General features: G+C 38.1%; 1 protein-coding gene across 1 annotated transcript in view; it reads right to left on the reverse strand.

Annotated features, from left to right (window-relative positions):
• Positions 1 to 16,001, reverse strand: part of LOC126162357 (H(+)/Cl(-) exchange transporter 7) — a 218,265-nt gene that overhangs the window by 70,847 nt on the left and 131,417 nt on the right. The window contains exons 7-9 of the mRNA XM_049918811.1: positions 10,035 to 10,166; positions 4,671 to 4,830; positions 1,643 to 1,781 (exon numbers count right to left, since the gene is read on the reverse strand). Of these exons, the coding sequence (XP_049774768.1) occupies positions 1,643 to 1,781; positions 4,671 to 4,830; positions 10,035 to 10,166 (431 nt within the window). The remainder of the gene's footprint in view (positions 1 to 1,642; positions 1,782 to 4,670; positions 4,831 to 10,034; positions 10,167 to 16,001) is intronic.

The raw sequence follows: 16,001 nt of genomic DNA on the forward strand, positions 1-16,001 counted from the left end.
ATCTCCATAATACTTGTGTACTTATTGAACATTCTGCTAACAAACCTTGGAGCATGCCTTTGAATTACACAATCTAGCAGTACTCAGCAGCAGTGGGTCACACTGGTGTTCTATACCATGTCTCCTTTGTCAATTAACTACAATTCTCTAAAATTCTCCCAATAAACCAAAGTCGACCATTTGTCCTCCCAATGCCATCCCGACATGCTCATTCAATTTTATATCACTTCCTTGGACATTTTACAGTAGGCTGAAACTGGGGAACTGTCCGGGAAGGATTCATCAGCTTGAAAGACATGTCCAAACCACTCTTGCTTGTCCTGCCCTAATATTTGCCTAATATTTAGCTTTCCAGAATGTCGGTATAGGTTTTCTTTCATTCTTCATTCCCATTTACCTCCCACACTTCTGTAGACAGGTCCATAGATCTTTTGAAGTAACTTTCCCTTGAAGGTAAATATTGCTTCTTTAGTAGTTGTTTATGTCACCCAGGTTTTACAACACTATAAAAGTACCAGCAATTAACAAAACGGACTGGCTCCATGTGCTGGTGACTTAGCAGGGCAGAGGGGGCTATGGCAGGCAAGGAAGGGGCGAAGGAAGGGGGATGAGGAAGCCATGCCTAGATGCTAGGGAGGGAATTCTTTCCGAAATGTCTCACACTACAGTGAAAGAATTTAGAAGTGAAAGTCAAATCCCCAGGGGGACCAAAAATGCCAAAAAGGAAGGATGCCAGAGAAAAAGCAAGGGGAACAAATCCATAAGGAATAAAGGAAACCAGTCAGATAGCCAAGGAACACAGAGAGGGAAAGGAGGTGTCACAGGGGGAGGAATGAGGACAAAGAGGGAGAGGCACAGGGAAGGAAATGCAGCCCAGGTGCAATGAATGGGCTGCAATCGCTCAGAGGCCCCTTGTGTGCCATACACAAACACTCAAAAGAACCGTGAGCCCCCTCGGGGAGAGGTTAATTATAGTTATTAGCAAACTCAAAAATAGATTTAATTTATGATAAATGTAAACATTATATACCCCTCTTTAAGGGAAAGCCAGATGTAATATCTGCTACAGTAACTAAATAACAAATACGAATTTACTAAAAATTAGATTATGCACAGAACAATGACAATTTCCGAAAATTCTCAAAACTACACGTTCATTTGCGTTGATATACATTAAAATTCAGGAGTGGTCTATTCTTTGGCAGTAAGTGTGAATGACAAACTGATACATTTTTTAAGAAAACTGCTGGCATTATTTAACTCAGAGAATTTACTCAAATTTTCTAGCAGTAATAACAAAGCAGTAATTGAAATCAGGAAGGTATGAAGCCTCTAAATCAAAAAGGAATATGTTTCTACTGGTGTGATGTGTGGCTGACGGGGGGATGTGCAAGAGAACTGGATGGAGAAACTAACAGGGGAGCAATAGAAATTCCGCGACTATTCTCTAGGTGTGGGCACCAACCCACCCACAGGCAGAACAGAGGTCAAGCTCATTAGCTGAACAATTTTTTCCAATATTTCTGATTCACAATATGCCAGTTTACATTTTCATCTTCTGGTAATGGTATCATTTGCAGACAACTACTATGTAATGAAACCAGGTTTATCTGGTCACTTATCCTCTTTATCAGTTACATACCGTCATTGGATGTTTTGTAGGATCTTGACCCAATGGTTTGCAATCATTTATAAGATAAATCATTAAGAAGCCCACAGTTGCAGTGAACATGGCAACTATTGCTGCTTCTACGACCTTCAGTGATTTGTATGGTAAGTACCTGTAAATTTTTGCAGGTTTTGTTTTATGAGGACATTTGGAATATAACAAAACAAACAAATAATTTTTAAAAATTGTTTTTTAAATACATTTCATATTCAAAAATTGTTATTGCAGAATGAAAATATTGATCCACTTTAGCTAGAGCTATAAAGATTATTGGAACTTTACATTCCCTCATTCAGTCTTTACCATTTTCTATGCAGTTTAAATTCAGCAGAAAATATGCTGTTATACTATAGCCTTACAATAGGAACAATACCAGTATTTGCCCAAGGTAATTTGGGGAAACCACATAAAACATCAAGATGACAGATGCTCCCGCAGTCATTCTCCTTAAAACAGTACAACCTCATTATTTATCCATAGCGTACAATATTACTTTTTTTACACAGTCTTCCAAGTAAGTTATTTCATAGACAAACAACTAAAGATGCCTACTGAATTTTGAATGTACCAAGACAATCGCAACACACACAAATAACTATTGTTATATTGATCTGATGTAGAAAAATATGTAATCTGAAGGGTGAACTTTACAAATATAGGTAAGGGTTTGAAAATGAATGAAAGTGTTTGAAACTAGTCACTAATAAAAATATTATATGCAACTCTGATGGAAATCCTAATTAATAAATTGCAAATATATTGAGTTGCTGACCCTGATACTAACACAATGTTGGAATTACTTAAATTTTGCACCTGACTTTTAATAAAAGCCATTTTCAGGTCTGTAGTTTGGGGATTTATTTTCCATGTCTAATTTTACTGTTGTTTGGCATAAATGATCTGCAAGTCCAAGATTTTTTTACTGTTAAGTTTATCTCTGTCTTTGTTGCTACACAGCCATTATCAATGCTTTAGTTTTAGTTACCCTTGTTCCACTGTTTATCAGTGTAATTTCATTCAGGTACCCACACCATTAGTGAATATGTAGCCAGTTGAGTTGCAATTCTCTTTAACAGGTAGAACAGCCAACGAGTGCACTGACGTTGTTCATGTTCAATACTGTTGCTAGGCCTGGTAGGGTATATAAGGGGTGTGAACAGTGTCAGATGATGAGTGATCACTGAAGGACACGGAGGTGCTGTGTACTCTTGTGAGACAGTGTCATCAACAGCTTACAGAGTTTGAAGTTGGCCTCTTGAAAAGGTTCTTCATTTGCCTGGTTGGTCAAATAATGCAATATCCACAGTTGTTGGGCATTAGTAAGTAACAGTGGCCCCATGTTGGACTGCTTGGGAATGTCAGGGCAGGCATACTTGCCATCAATGTTTTGGTCGATCATATCTGACTACTATATTGGGCAGAAAGCACACTGTAACATCTTCATATCTGCACCTGCCATCTGAAAACAACTAATGAGCTCCATGCAATATTCTGTGTCATCTCACACTAGCAGCAGTCAGACTATTGTCCTATGCATAGCCTGCCATTAACACAACACAGATGGTTGCATCTGGAACAGTGCCATGACTGGGACGCACATACTGCTGAGTGGTGTTGCACTGTATTCAGCCATGAATCATGGTTTTGCATTACCTCAGATGAACATAGCAACAAGTATGGCAATGACCTAGGGAGAAATCCCCCTCTTCTAATGTTTTTGAGAGGCACAGTGGTGTTACTGCTAGCATCATGGTATGAGGAGCCATCAGATACGACTTCAGGTGGCAACTGGTAGTGACAGAGGGAGTGCTGATGGCACAATGGTAGGTTTCTACATTACAGATGTACTGTGTCCTCATATGTTACCCATCATACAACAATATAATGGTACCACTTATCATATGGACAGTGCCTGTCCACATATGACCCATATCTCTACAAACTGTGTATATGATACTGAGATACTTCCACAGTTAGCAATACCTGCAGATCTGTCCTGACAGAACATGTGAGAGACCAGCTCAGTGTTCACTCTGTCTCAGTGTCAATATCTTGGATATCCAGCACCAGTTACAACAGACTTGCTTCAGGAGTGGATACAATGGATTTATGATAACCTCCCCAACTGAATCAGTGCAAGTGTTCAGGCCAGAGGTGAGGTAACATTATACTGATAAGTGGGCTCATACTGGTAAGTTCTTTGTAAATTTCACTCAATTTTACAATCACTGAAATAATGTTACATATCCTCTCAACCCCTGAAGTTTTAATTTTGTTTCCTCTTTCCCTACTCGGTGCTCCATTCTTTTTGTCAGTCTGTGTTTTTTTGTATATGAACGAATCTTTCAGAGGTGAAAGATTTCCAGATGAATCCTCTATATATGCCGCAGAAGTTCTCCAGTACATAATCTATTCTTGCAATTGTCCTTGCCTAAACCTCCACTAGACCCTTTCCCACTTCTGTAGACTTACTCTCACTTTTGTTGCTCTCCTGTCATTTTCCATACCGCCAGTCCCCTGCTCAAACCATCCTTGTAATTATTATCTACCCTTCACCTACACGTCCTCACCAAGTGGGTCCTCCTTCAGGCAGAAGGGCTGAAGGGGAAGGAAGAAGGGTGAAGCAAAAGGACTGGAGAGGTCTACGAAAAGAGGTAGATGTTGAGAAAGTCACCCAGAACCGCAGGTCAGGGGAGACTTACCGTACGGGATGAGAAGGAAAGACTGATTGTTTGGGGACTTCCTGGGTTCAGAGGATACGTAAAACTATTTCAGTGATTGGAAAATACACACACACACACACACACACACACACACACACACACACACACACACACACACACACAGCAATAGCTACAAAGATAGTAGTGTGTGTGTGTGTGTGTGTGATATTTGTTAATAAGCACCATATATCAATCATCACTACATCAGTGGTTGCCTTTCTCCCTGTTAGTTTATAATAGATAACAAGCTCTACACAACCGATTACAGACACATTTACCTCATGCGAAAAACTGTGAGTTTGTAATTGATGTGGTTGAAGAGAGATCCCAGCAAACCACCAATAATTCCCATAACAACAAAAATCAGTAGTTCAGTCATTTCATACGAAATATTTTCAAACTTCCCAAAATTCAGAAGACCAGAATATGTCAGTTCACCTGTAATAAAGTTTACAATTAGTAACAGCACAAGAATTTTACATTTTCTGAGTCTCTGTCATATTAAGCTGTGTCAATAAGCAAAACTTCAACAATTTTGGCATAAATATGAATTTCCAGAATAGAAGAAAAAGACTGAATTATCCATTAACAATGTGGAAGGAACTATTCTCTTGCAGTAATCATTCTAACATTTGCTGTAAAATATTTATGCAAATCACAAAAAATCTAAATCTTGACTGCTATATTTGTGCCGCCCTCCTCTCATACAAATTACAGTTACTTATTTACTTAGAATGAAACTATTCTCTGAATGAAACTACAATATGCGCCATAAGAGATACACATGTACAAAAAAATGATAGAGGTAAGCAGTCAAGGAATCGGGACTGTCAACAGCAATGGAACCCTACATATTTGTGTAAGCTTACCGTTTGGATGGAGAAAAAAATTGTAGAGCTGCATGTGTAATATCTTTCAAGGGGACTAAAATTTTCAACTTTTTTCTCATTTCTTTGAATGGTGGAGAGTGATGGTGACAGGCCTGAGCAGATATGTCCAAGAGCTGAGAGACTCTCCTTTCACTTACTCCTGCCAGTCAAGTCCTACAGAAGAGGACCCATCTTTGTTGGGAGGATAATGATAGAGTAAAGAACCACTGATTTAGCAATGGGTAATTGGATAATTGTTCAAGGCATTTGAAAATTGTGCTGGAGCTACAAAATTCCTGAATGCCCAATAAGGCAGTGGCAAACCACCTCCACTAGTACCTTGCCTAGATGGCAGTGCGCGTTTCCCACATCATCTCCTACGCTCCTCGGAGTATGAGACACCATCATCATCATCATCATCATCATCATCATCATCTTGGTGTGTGCATGTGTGTGTGGGAGGGGGGAGGGGGGGGGGGAGGGGGATTATATGTCAAGTTTGGTTTATGCTTGAAAATGTGTGCATGGTTCAATGTGATTCTTAATATTAGTATACTACAGTGCAATCTCAATCTCAAATTCTGTCAGAGTAATATAACAGTCCCTTATAAATGACTGATCTGACAGACACTGAAGGTATCTAAGGAGGAAGAGGGTTCACTTACTGGATAAGCCTTTTCACTTCTAAAAAGGTGCAGTTGACAAAACAAAACTGTTCAGCACATCTAAATATGCTCAGGTACCTTCAGCTGTGTACAGCTTGCACTAGTGGGAATGCAATGCACACTGGCAACAGCAGCACCATTTCACAGTATTTGTTCCCTTCTTACTGCAATGATTTGGCTTATAGACTTTGTTTATTTTCTGTACTTCCATATAATTACCACATTTTTATACCTACACCATAACACTGTAAACTGTTTGAAATGCCAAGACATTTCTGCCTTGAATATACAAATAAGAGCAGAGCTTTACAGTTATGTTGTGGTCGGGTGCCAGTGTTTGAAGATCTGGATTTCCTTGGACACAATTAAGGTTTGTGTCATCTCAATACCCTTTTATTTTTTACACTGTACTGTTGATCAGCTGCAAGAATAACATGAAGATAGCCGAGGTATGCCAAAACTGGCACTTGTCCAGCATAATGGTTTCAGTACACTGTCCCAGTGAAATGATCAAGTTCCAGCAGGACCACTCACCTGTTCACACGAGTCTAATCATTCAGCGACAGTACTCAACAGTCTGACATTTACCTGATCAAGTGCCAGACTTTGTCCCATTGAAAATCTGTGGACCAGAATGAAGTGTCCCTTGAGCTTACAGTGGCCCTGGTCCTATTGTTTGATACATGGGAGGGTCTCACGAATGATGAAGCACGTTTTCAGAGGCTGACCTCCTCCATGTCTCATTGGATGAGGCAGGTAACTGATGCTAGTGATGCGTAGACCTCGTAATAGTCTCATCCATGATGTGAAACTTTCATCTCACTAATCCATTTTACATTAAAACATTTGATAATACTGTTTGTTTGTTAATTGTAAATCCTCATATCATCACTGTACTTAACATTTTATTTATTAATTTCATGCTACTTAACATGTGTAAATTTGAAAAAAATCATAAACAAATAATTTTGAATTGAAATAGAAATGGTGTCGTAATAGGCAACAGTGAGAGGAAACACTTGATGTCAACCAAAATCACACAGGTAAACCCCAAAATAAAATTATTCACTTCCTTACTACCTCTCCAACATTTTCCATTTTCGTTGTGCAAAATAAATGCAGTCGGAGCACACAAAAGATAGATAGATAGATAGAGAGAGAGAGAGAGAGAGAGAGAGAGAGAGAGAGAGAGAGAGAGAGAGAGAGGAGGGAGGGTGGGGGGGTTCAAATTCTTCAAGAATAGCAGTCTGTGCACTCTGTTTATTTTTCTATGTTAGTTTTCACGTAAACGACCCCTGTAGAATATGTATCCATTATCATCTTCTTCTTCTTCAGACTGCACATCTGAAGCTCTGTCCTCAAAATTTGTATAACTGGAAGAGTGTTCTTATGTCTTGTCTTTTTTACAAGAACAAAACTTCCGCTTCTGTTTCCTTTGATTCTACTGCAGTTTTCTCCTCTTTCAATTGTTTCAAATGTTCCCTGTATGGAGACAATGTTACCTACTTAACAGATTCAAAACATGCTGATTTTACTAGATCAAGTGGCTTTTGATGTGGCTTGCTGATTTTGACAGCTAGTCATATACCATCGGGGCTTACATTTACTGCGTTGTTTGCATCTTGCATGTCAAACTCCTGGTGTATTGCAAATTCATTGAATCTAAGTAAATGCCTGTTACATAGGAAGAGTCATTTCCCGGAGGCCACTTATAACATTTTGCACTGTTATTGCTCTCAAATAGACTCTCTAAATAACCTCATAATAAAAAATGAGGTTGATACTGGACCTGGATTATTTGCCAACCTGGATTATTTGCCCACAGGTTTCCATTTCTTTGAGATAATGTGTTTTAAACGTCTCATGAATTCCACACAAGAGGCTGTATTTTATGCATGGGATGGGTCGATAAAGATGTGATGTGTGGACAGGGGTATCTCTTGCTTTCCGTGTTGCACAAATGTAATATCATGCTCATCAAGTGTTAGCACAACAAGATCACCACCAGATGGCTGCACAAAATTCAGAAAATTGTCAAACCACTTAGTAAAAATATGAGCCTGAATCCAGCAGCTAGTGTGGAAAGATGAAATGATCCCCTCCCTCCAATATGAGATACAGTGTCCCAAAGTTCAGTATTGTCACTTGTTAGGATACCCATGGTTGTCGCATAACAGGAACAAACCATCTTATTCTAAAAAACTAACCAACCTCATAGTTACGCTGTTCAGAGAGAGAGAGAGAGAGAGAGAGAGAGAGAGAGAGAGAGAGAGAGAGAGAGAGAGAGAGAGAGGGGGGGGGGGGGGGGGGGGGAATCACATGAAAATCAAACATTAAAGCCCTACAAGCACATACACTCCAAAAACTTTAAATTCAACACTTTTAAATGAATCAAGGATTCTGGACATAATCCAGCACTGTAATGGTCTTATTGTCGCTGCTCTATGTCTTAGACAATGCGAGAACAAAGTTCTTAGACTTGCCAACAGAACTGCTTCTTTTCATCTAATTGCTCTATCGCTTCTTGTTGTGAGATTTTTACCTAACCTTTTTCGTTTTTTTTGTTTTTTTTTTCTGACATTTCATTTCCTATAAATTGTGTTAGCTGTCCGATGTCTTTTCTCAGTTTTTCTATTCTGATCTGTAACCTGTGTTGCCATGCTGGTTTTGTGGGTTTCTTATGTGTGTTGGTTGGTTCTGATCTCTGCCTAGTGTGTATATTTAGTGTAGTGAGTGCTCCTATATAAACCAGTAGTTGTAACTCTTCCATAGTTGTTTTTTCATTTATTTTGTTGTGTATGATTGTGTTGATAGTTTTTATTGTTGTTTCGACTTGTGGGTTATTTGGCGGTCTATGCAAGAATGGTCTAATGTCTGTATTTGTGTCTTTGTATTCTATATACGTCAGCTGAAATTTTTCCTTCTATATCTAACATGTGTGTTACTTCGAGTTCTATTTGTGCTTGTTCTGGTGGCTGTCTTAAGATTTCGCTTTCCTCTGATTGTTTAATTGATGCGTATTGTTCTTTGTTTGTTTGCTCTGTGATGTTTGAGTCCAATACTGTATTTTCTTCTTCTTCTGATTGCACATTATTTTGTTCCACTATTTGTTGTACTTTTTGTTTGATGTTTTCTAATTCTGACTGGGGTATCCTGTTATTTTTTATTATTACACGGATCTGATCAGCTAGTCATTGTTTTGTTAAAAATTTTAATTCTGGGTATCTGATAATAAATGTTGTGTATACTTGGGATCTGTATCCAGTTGTGTTGGTTCCTAGGTTTGTTGCTTGGTAATAACAGAACATGAGGTGTCGATTAACTTCATCTGACCATCTCATCCTCTGTCTTTGTTTTCCTTCTAGGGTGGTTGCAGGAAGCATATCCTGCAAAACACCTCTATTTGGATTTAAATCATTTTCCAGATGGCTAGCAGTGTCTTTACCATTGTGGGCGGGCATAAGGTTCAAACGTCGTCCCCGACCATGACGGCGCTTGTCCGAGGCTTCTTTAGTTCTGTCCTGAACCAACTAATCACACTAAAAGGGGGGTTAGCCCTATTATTATTATTATTATTATTATTATTATTATTATTATTATTATTATTATTATTTCTTTACTTTCTCAGGCGTTAAGTCTGGTTAAAAATGGAAAGTGACGCGGACCTTGATCAAGTGTCACTTCCTTTTTTAACTGTACAGTATATGTTATATTGCATTTAGGAACTTTCGGGTAATTGAACATGTATCAATAATTATGGATTTCTGTAATTGTATATATAAGTTTGGATGTAGCTGTATTGCATTGATGTACTGGTGGATATTGTTTGGTATGACTCCTGTAGTTGATAGTGTAATTAGTATAATGTCAACTTTATCCTGATGCCACATGTCCTTGACTTCCTCAGCCAGTTGGATGTAGTTTTCAATTTTTTCTCCTGTTTTCTTTTGTATATTTGTTGTATTGGGTATGGATTATTATTATTATTATTATTATTATTATTATTAATTATTATTATTATTAATTATTATTATTATTATTATTAACTTTTAACATGCTTATGAAAGACTAATTACATTCATTCCCAGAGATTTTCACTACTATTTACCTGGGTGCCCATGATATGTACTCAACACAACATTGAGAGTAAATGCAGACACCATTGAAGCAAAAAAAATTCTCCATGTAAGACTCTGATTCCAGAAACTGCTTCCTTCCTCTAAACTGAAGAGTACACCACCTGTAAAGTATCTCAATTAGGAAATCAAATTGCATATAGACTAGTGACATAAAATATTTCAACTTTTAAAAACTACTCAGAAACTTTATTAAAAATAAAAAAATAATTACCACACTTAAACGACGAATGCTTCTTTTAAAATATTTTAGTGTGTTTCCACCAAATCAATTACAACATTGTACACTTTGCACTACTTTAGTAGGTTTTGTGCTGAATTCAGTATGAATTATAGCTTATTTATTATATAAGACAAATGTATTTTTGTTAGTCACGATAAAGTTACACAACCTATCAGGGAAATAAAACAGCAATACATAAACAATATCTGATGAGAGGTGACCACACATTGTAAACAAATATACAAAGGGAAAACAAAAATACCATAGTATTCCAAATTCTGAAAATACAAAACTACACCACTGTGCAGAAGCTGCGCACTGGCGAGTCAACCGAAAAATGCAAAAGATTTATTTTCTCTCTCAGATGCTCACTGGACTACGAGACAAACAAGCAGTTATTATAATAATATCATGATTAGTAGTAGTAGATGCTGTAGCAGGTCTGCACATGGTTCCATTTGTTATGCAGCACACTTTATCAAGTAGCAATGATGTTCTGATGATTTGAGTAAAGGATCCATGGGTGGCGGGATGTGGATCTGTCTACAAAACTTCACATCGGTACTGTAGTTCAGCCTTGCTCAATTGCAATTAATCCATTTTAATTTCAAAGTAAACACATACATGTTATATAAAGGAATATGAATAATTTGCAAAACCAGACAGACTAACTACAAAAAATAATTTGCTGTAACATAACAGGATTGTATTGAGGGTGGCTGCATAACTTTAAATCTCTAAATTAGGGACCCAGGAGAAATCAGTGATGGACCATGAACAATGAAGTTTGACGTAATCAATCATGCAAGGTACGTGTTTTACGAATTTTGTTCTGCTTCCCATTCTAAAGTACAAATTTTTTTACATAAACTGCATCAAATTTGCTAAAGTTTGCAATAATGCAATGAATTTGCTATTTACAGAGTCAGAGAACAGAGGAGTTACAAGCTGGGTGCTATAAGTCAGAATATTTTTATAATTTTCAAGCACTGATTTTGGTTTTAATATTTTTCAAATTAGTCATTGTTGTAATGAAGTTACTGACTAGCAAAGAAATAATATGAGGGTGGCATCCAAAAGTTCCCAAATTTGGATTTTACATGTAAATTGTTGTAAGTACACTGAAATATCCCAAGGTGTCTCCTCATACATCCTTCGCGAATCAGTGTGTCAAGTGGCTGCGAGCTGAGTGGGTTGGTTAGTAGTTAATGCTTTTCTATGATTTGATGATTTTGTAATGGCTGGCTGAAAGAGCAGTGTGTTTGTATATATTTTGTTTCAAATTTGGAAACATCTTGTTAGACACGCTTTAGATGTAAAAGTAAAATTTTGGAGACTAAGTTTGAGGTCAGGCAAAGATGACTCATATAAGCATTTCCAAAATGGACAAACTTCAACTTCTGACCATTCCAGTCAGCTGTCAGCTGGTAACACACCATAAAATCTTCAGCGAAGTAGAATCTGATTTTACAAGATTGTAAAAAGGTCATTCAAGACCGTTGGAACATGTTTGGAATAAAAGTAAGGAAGTGTCGAATTACATATTCCATCAACAGCAAGGTCATTCAAGGTCATTGGAGCACTAGCTCTTATCACGAAACAATAGGGAAGGAAATCAGCCATGGCAGTTATTCAAAGGAACCCTGGACAGGTTTGTTTGACTTTGTTGCGATGATGACAGGCGCCTCACCAAATGACTCACCATGCTTTTTTTCACTGCCAGGCCTCCATAGACATTCTGCAAGCACCTATGAATATCTGTGATGCCCTGGTTTTCTGACAAAAGAAACTCAATGACAACTCTCTGCTTCCACAATGAAATTTTCACTCCGGAGCAGAGTGTATGTTGATATGTTACTTAGTTAGTTAATTGTTTATATGTTCCAAAGATCGTTTGAAGGATTCTTCTATCAAAATGATGTGGAATGAGTCAGTTTACAGAATATGTACACATGATCAGTCTTAACATTGAGAAACACATTGTTGTTTTGTCCCTTCTCATTCAGCCTCCGTTACAAACACCATTTTGAAGGCTACGTATAGTACCATCACCTGTCTGAACTTCATGAAACTAAACGGAATGAAGCGGGAATATTCCACCACATTCCACAACAAATTCTGCATTCTTTTAACCAAAATGGGATAAACAAAGTGTTGCATTACTTACTGAACACCTCTTGTATTTTGTCAAAAGAAATGAACATGAGATGGACTGCAGCAAAGATTTAGCCACAACTGCTTCAAGACAGAGGCAGCTTCACATTGAAGTCAGAAGGGAACTTAACTACTTCGAGGCAATATAAATTTAGTTTCAAAGGTTGTAAATGATGACAGAAGATGAACTTGGGTTTATGGCCATGGTCCTGAAACCCAAGAGACATTTATAATAATGGAATAGTCCTTCACTTCAGTCAAAAAAGTTTAAAAAGCCAAAAACAACATTAACTCCTTATTGATTGAAAGGATTTGTTCCTCCTCACAAGATGGGTTGATAATGAATTCTATTGCAATACTCTACAGTGTTTGACGGAGGACATGAGAAAAGTGCACGAAAGTGGTGAATGAACAATTTGACACTCACCTACGAAAAAGCATGAAAATATTCAGCCTACATGATTCAGAGATTTTACTAAAAACAACATTACAGTGTTCCCACCATGACATTTATTCCCCAGCCACCACACTCACCAGACTTAGCTGTGTGCGACTTCCTTTTTTCCAAACTGAAAATCAAGTTGTTGGGGTGAAGAATTGATATAGTGGAGGATATTCGATCAGAATCGCAGAGATTACTAAACAACCTAAGAAAGAAAGTGTTTCAAGACACATTTAGAAAGTTGTGAAAATACTGAGATCAATGTATCTGCTTCTAAGTGGACTACTACTATGGAGGCGATGGCACAGAATAAGATCTAGGTACAACATCTTTAATTAATAGACACGACACTGCCTGACAATAAAAATCAAGCAAATTAAGCACCCAGAAGCTGAAGAGCAAACAAAATTAATCTTCACAGAATGAGAGCACAAGTGATATTATTCCAGCAATTACAATGAGTGAAACTTGCTAAGAACTTTCTAATACGAGAATACTAATAAGTGTGGCGTTGCACTCCCTCTGGCTTAGACATATGCACTAATTTAGTTGGAAATGACATCAAAAGCCATTGCGTCCTCTCCTTAAATATGTTGGTCCACAACTGATTTAACTGGTCCTTGATATCCTGGATACTGGCCCCGGGACACAGTTGACTTCAAAGCTGGTCCTACATGTGTAGCAGGACAAATTTGGAGATCTTTCTGGTCACAGGATACCCCAACATCTCACACACATGCATCATATGTGAATGAGCACTGTTCTGCTGAAAAATGACATTACGATAGTGTCATAAGAGAGATAACACACGAGGACACAGGTTGTCCATGACATCCTGTTGTGCTGTCAGAGATTCCTTGCTCATTGTCAGCCATGACCCGAAGTCATATCTGATGGCTTATCACACCATGACAACATGAGTAAGATTGCTGTACCTCTCCAAAGACCAAATGAGGTGGCACAGTGGTTAACACACTGGAACCACATTCAGGAGGACGACGGTTCAATCCTGCGTCCAGCCATCCTGATTTAGGTTTTCCGTGATTTCCCTAAATCATTTCAGGCAAATGCTGGGATGGTCCCTTTGAAGGGGCACGGATGACTTTCTTCCCCATCCTTCCCTAATCCGATGAGACTGATGACCTCTTGGTTTGGTCTCTTCTCCCAAATCAACCCAAACACTCTCCAAAGCATTGGAAGAGTGGAACCACTCCCCAGGTCACCATCATGTTCACTAACAACGGTCATCCAGGTGGCATAGTACTGCAATTCATCACTGAACACAATCATCAGTAAATCCTTCTCGGTCAGGGCAACACTCCCAATTCAACCATTTGTGTTTTAGCGTTAAACAGATGTAATTCCATAGCCTGGCAGCTGTCACTCAACAATCAATGTGCAGCATGGCACAGAATGTTGCAGGGAGTCAATTACTTGTTTCCAATGGCTGGCACAAATGTGAAGTGGTTACGATGTGCTTGGTGTGATCCTTCCTCGAGGTCCTCAGACATGGTTCACCAAAACCTTGACAACAAGTAACCTGCCCTTATGCTCCCATGAAGTCCAACACCACTGCACTGTCACATACAAGTGCCCCACAAATTTGGATATAGTGTGATTTGATCACTGGCCAAATGGAGACACACAATGAAGCCCCCTTTCAAACTCTGACACATGTTGATAACATTGACTTACACAAGTACAAGAACGCACCGCACAGTGATAATTCAACATGTGAAGCAGTTCACACCCCTTATATACCCTTACCAGTCCTGGTAAAACACTGAAAACAAACAACAATTTTACAAACATGCCAATGGTGCATACGAGTATGCATGAGCATGTAAGTATTGTAACAGGGAAGACTTTGGTTTATTAGGAAAATTTTTAGTAAAGTGCTATTCACAGTACAGGGGACTGCATGTAGGACACTAGTGCAACCCATTGTTGAGTACTGTTAGTGTGTTTGGGATCTGCACCAGGTCGGATAAAAGAAAGACATCGAAGCAATTCAGACACAAGCTGCTCGATTTGTTACTGGTAGATTCGAACAACACGTGAGTATTATGGAGATGCTTCAGGAACTCAAATGAGGATCAGTGGAGGGAGGTGACATTCTTTTCGAGGAGCATTACTGAGACAATTTAGAGAACTGGAATTTGATGCTGAGTGTAGAATGATTCTACAGCCACCAAGTACTTTGCATGTAAGGACCATGAAGATAAGATTAGGGAGATTAGGGCTTGTACAGAGGTACACAGATTGTACCGTACAATGGCTTGTACGTAGATGCAGAAGAGGTTACATTAATATCTGACTGTCTTCTGGGTGCTTCGCTTTTTTGTCCAGCAATGTATTTCACAAACTTTTGGATACAATCTTTTATATATTAAAAGGGCAATTCATATCCAAATGACAAGATTACTGCAACTTAGTATCGGCAAGAACAAGGTGTTATAGCAAAACATTGGAAAAAAAAGTTATATTACTTTTTTATTTCTTTCTGTTTTGTGCCATTAAAAGAATTGTGTGTGACTTTTCTGGGGCTTTGAACTTAGACTTTTTAACCTGATAATTACTGATTTAAAATCTGACCTGGGACCATAAACAATTGGAGTTGGTGATGATTCATGATAAGATAAAATTAATTTGTGTTCAGCAGGAAATTCTGTACTGGAACAAATGTTTAGAGATATATAAAGTAGAATCAAAAAGTAAACTGTTTAGTCAGGCAGCAGAAACAAAGAAGAATTAAATGACAAGGTAACACAATTGAGCTGACATTGAAAAAATGGAAAAATGAGTAAAGTTGATAAACTGCTTTGGAGAATAATAATGCAGAAAATTAAATAGATAAAGTAAGTGATAGAAATGACGGAGTGGCCAACATAGAATCCATTTGGATCAGAAGGTGACTGAGGTACAATTTGGTTAGAAAGGTGAGTTGAATACAGTATCTCATGTCAGAAACCTTGATGTGTCCAATATGGACACAATAAAAAAAGGAAGCAAGTAATTACGGTAAAAATTGTGTAATTATAAAGAGGAAACTACGATTAAAGTACAGAATTTTTATGAAGATGTAACATGGTTTGTTGATTTGGCAGAGAGGTTTTGTCA

This window comes from Schistocerca cancellata, chromosome 2 (genome assembly GCF_023864275.1).
Source record: "Schistocerca cancellata isolate TAMUIC-IGC-003103 chromosome 2, iqSchCanc2.1, whole genome shotgun sequence".
NCBI classification, from domain to species: Eukaryota; Metazoa; Arthropoda; class Insecta; order Orthoptera; family Acrididae; genus Schistocerca; species Schistocerca cancellata.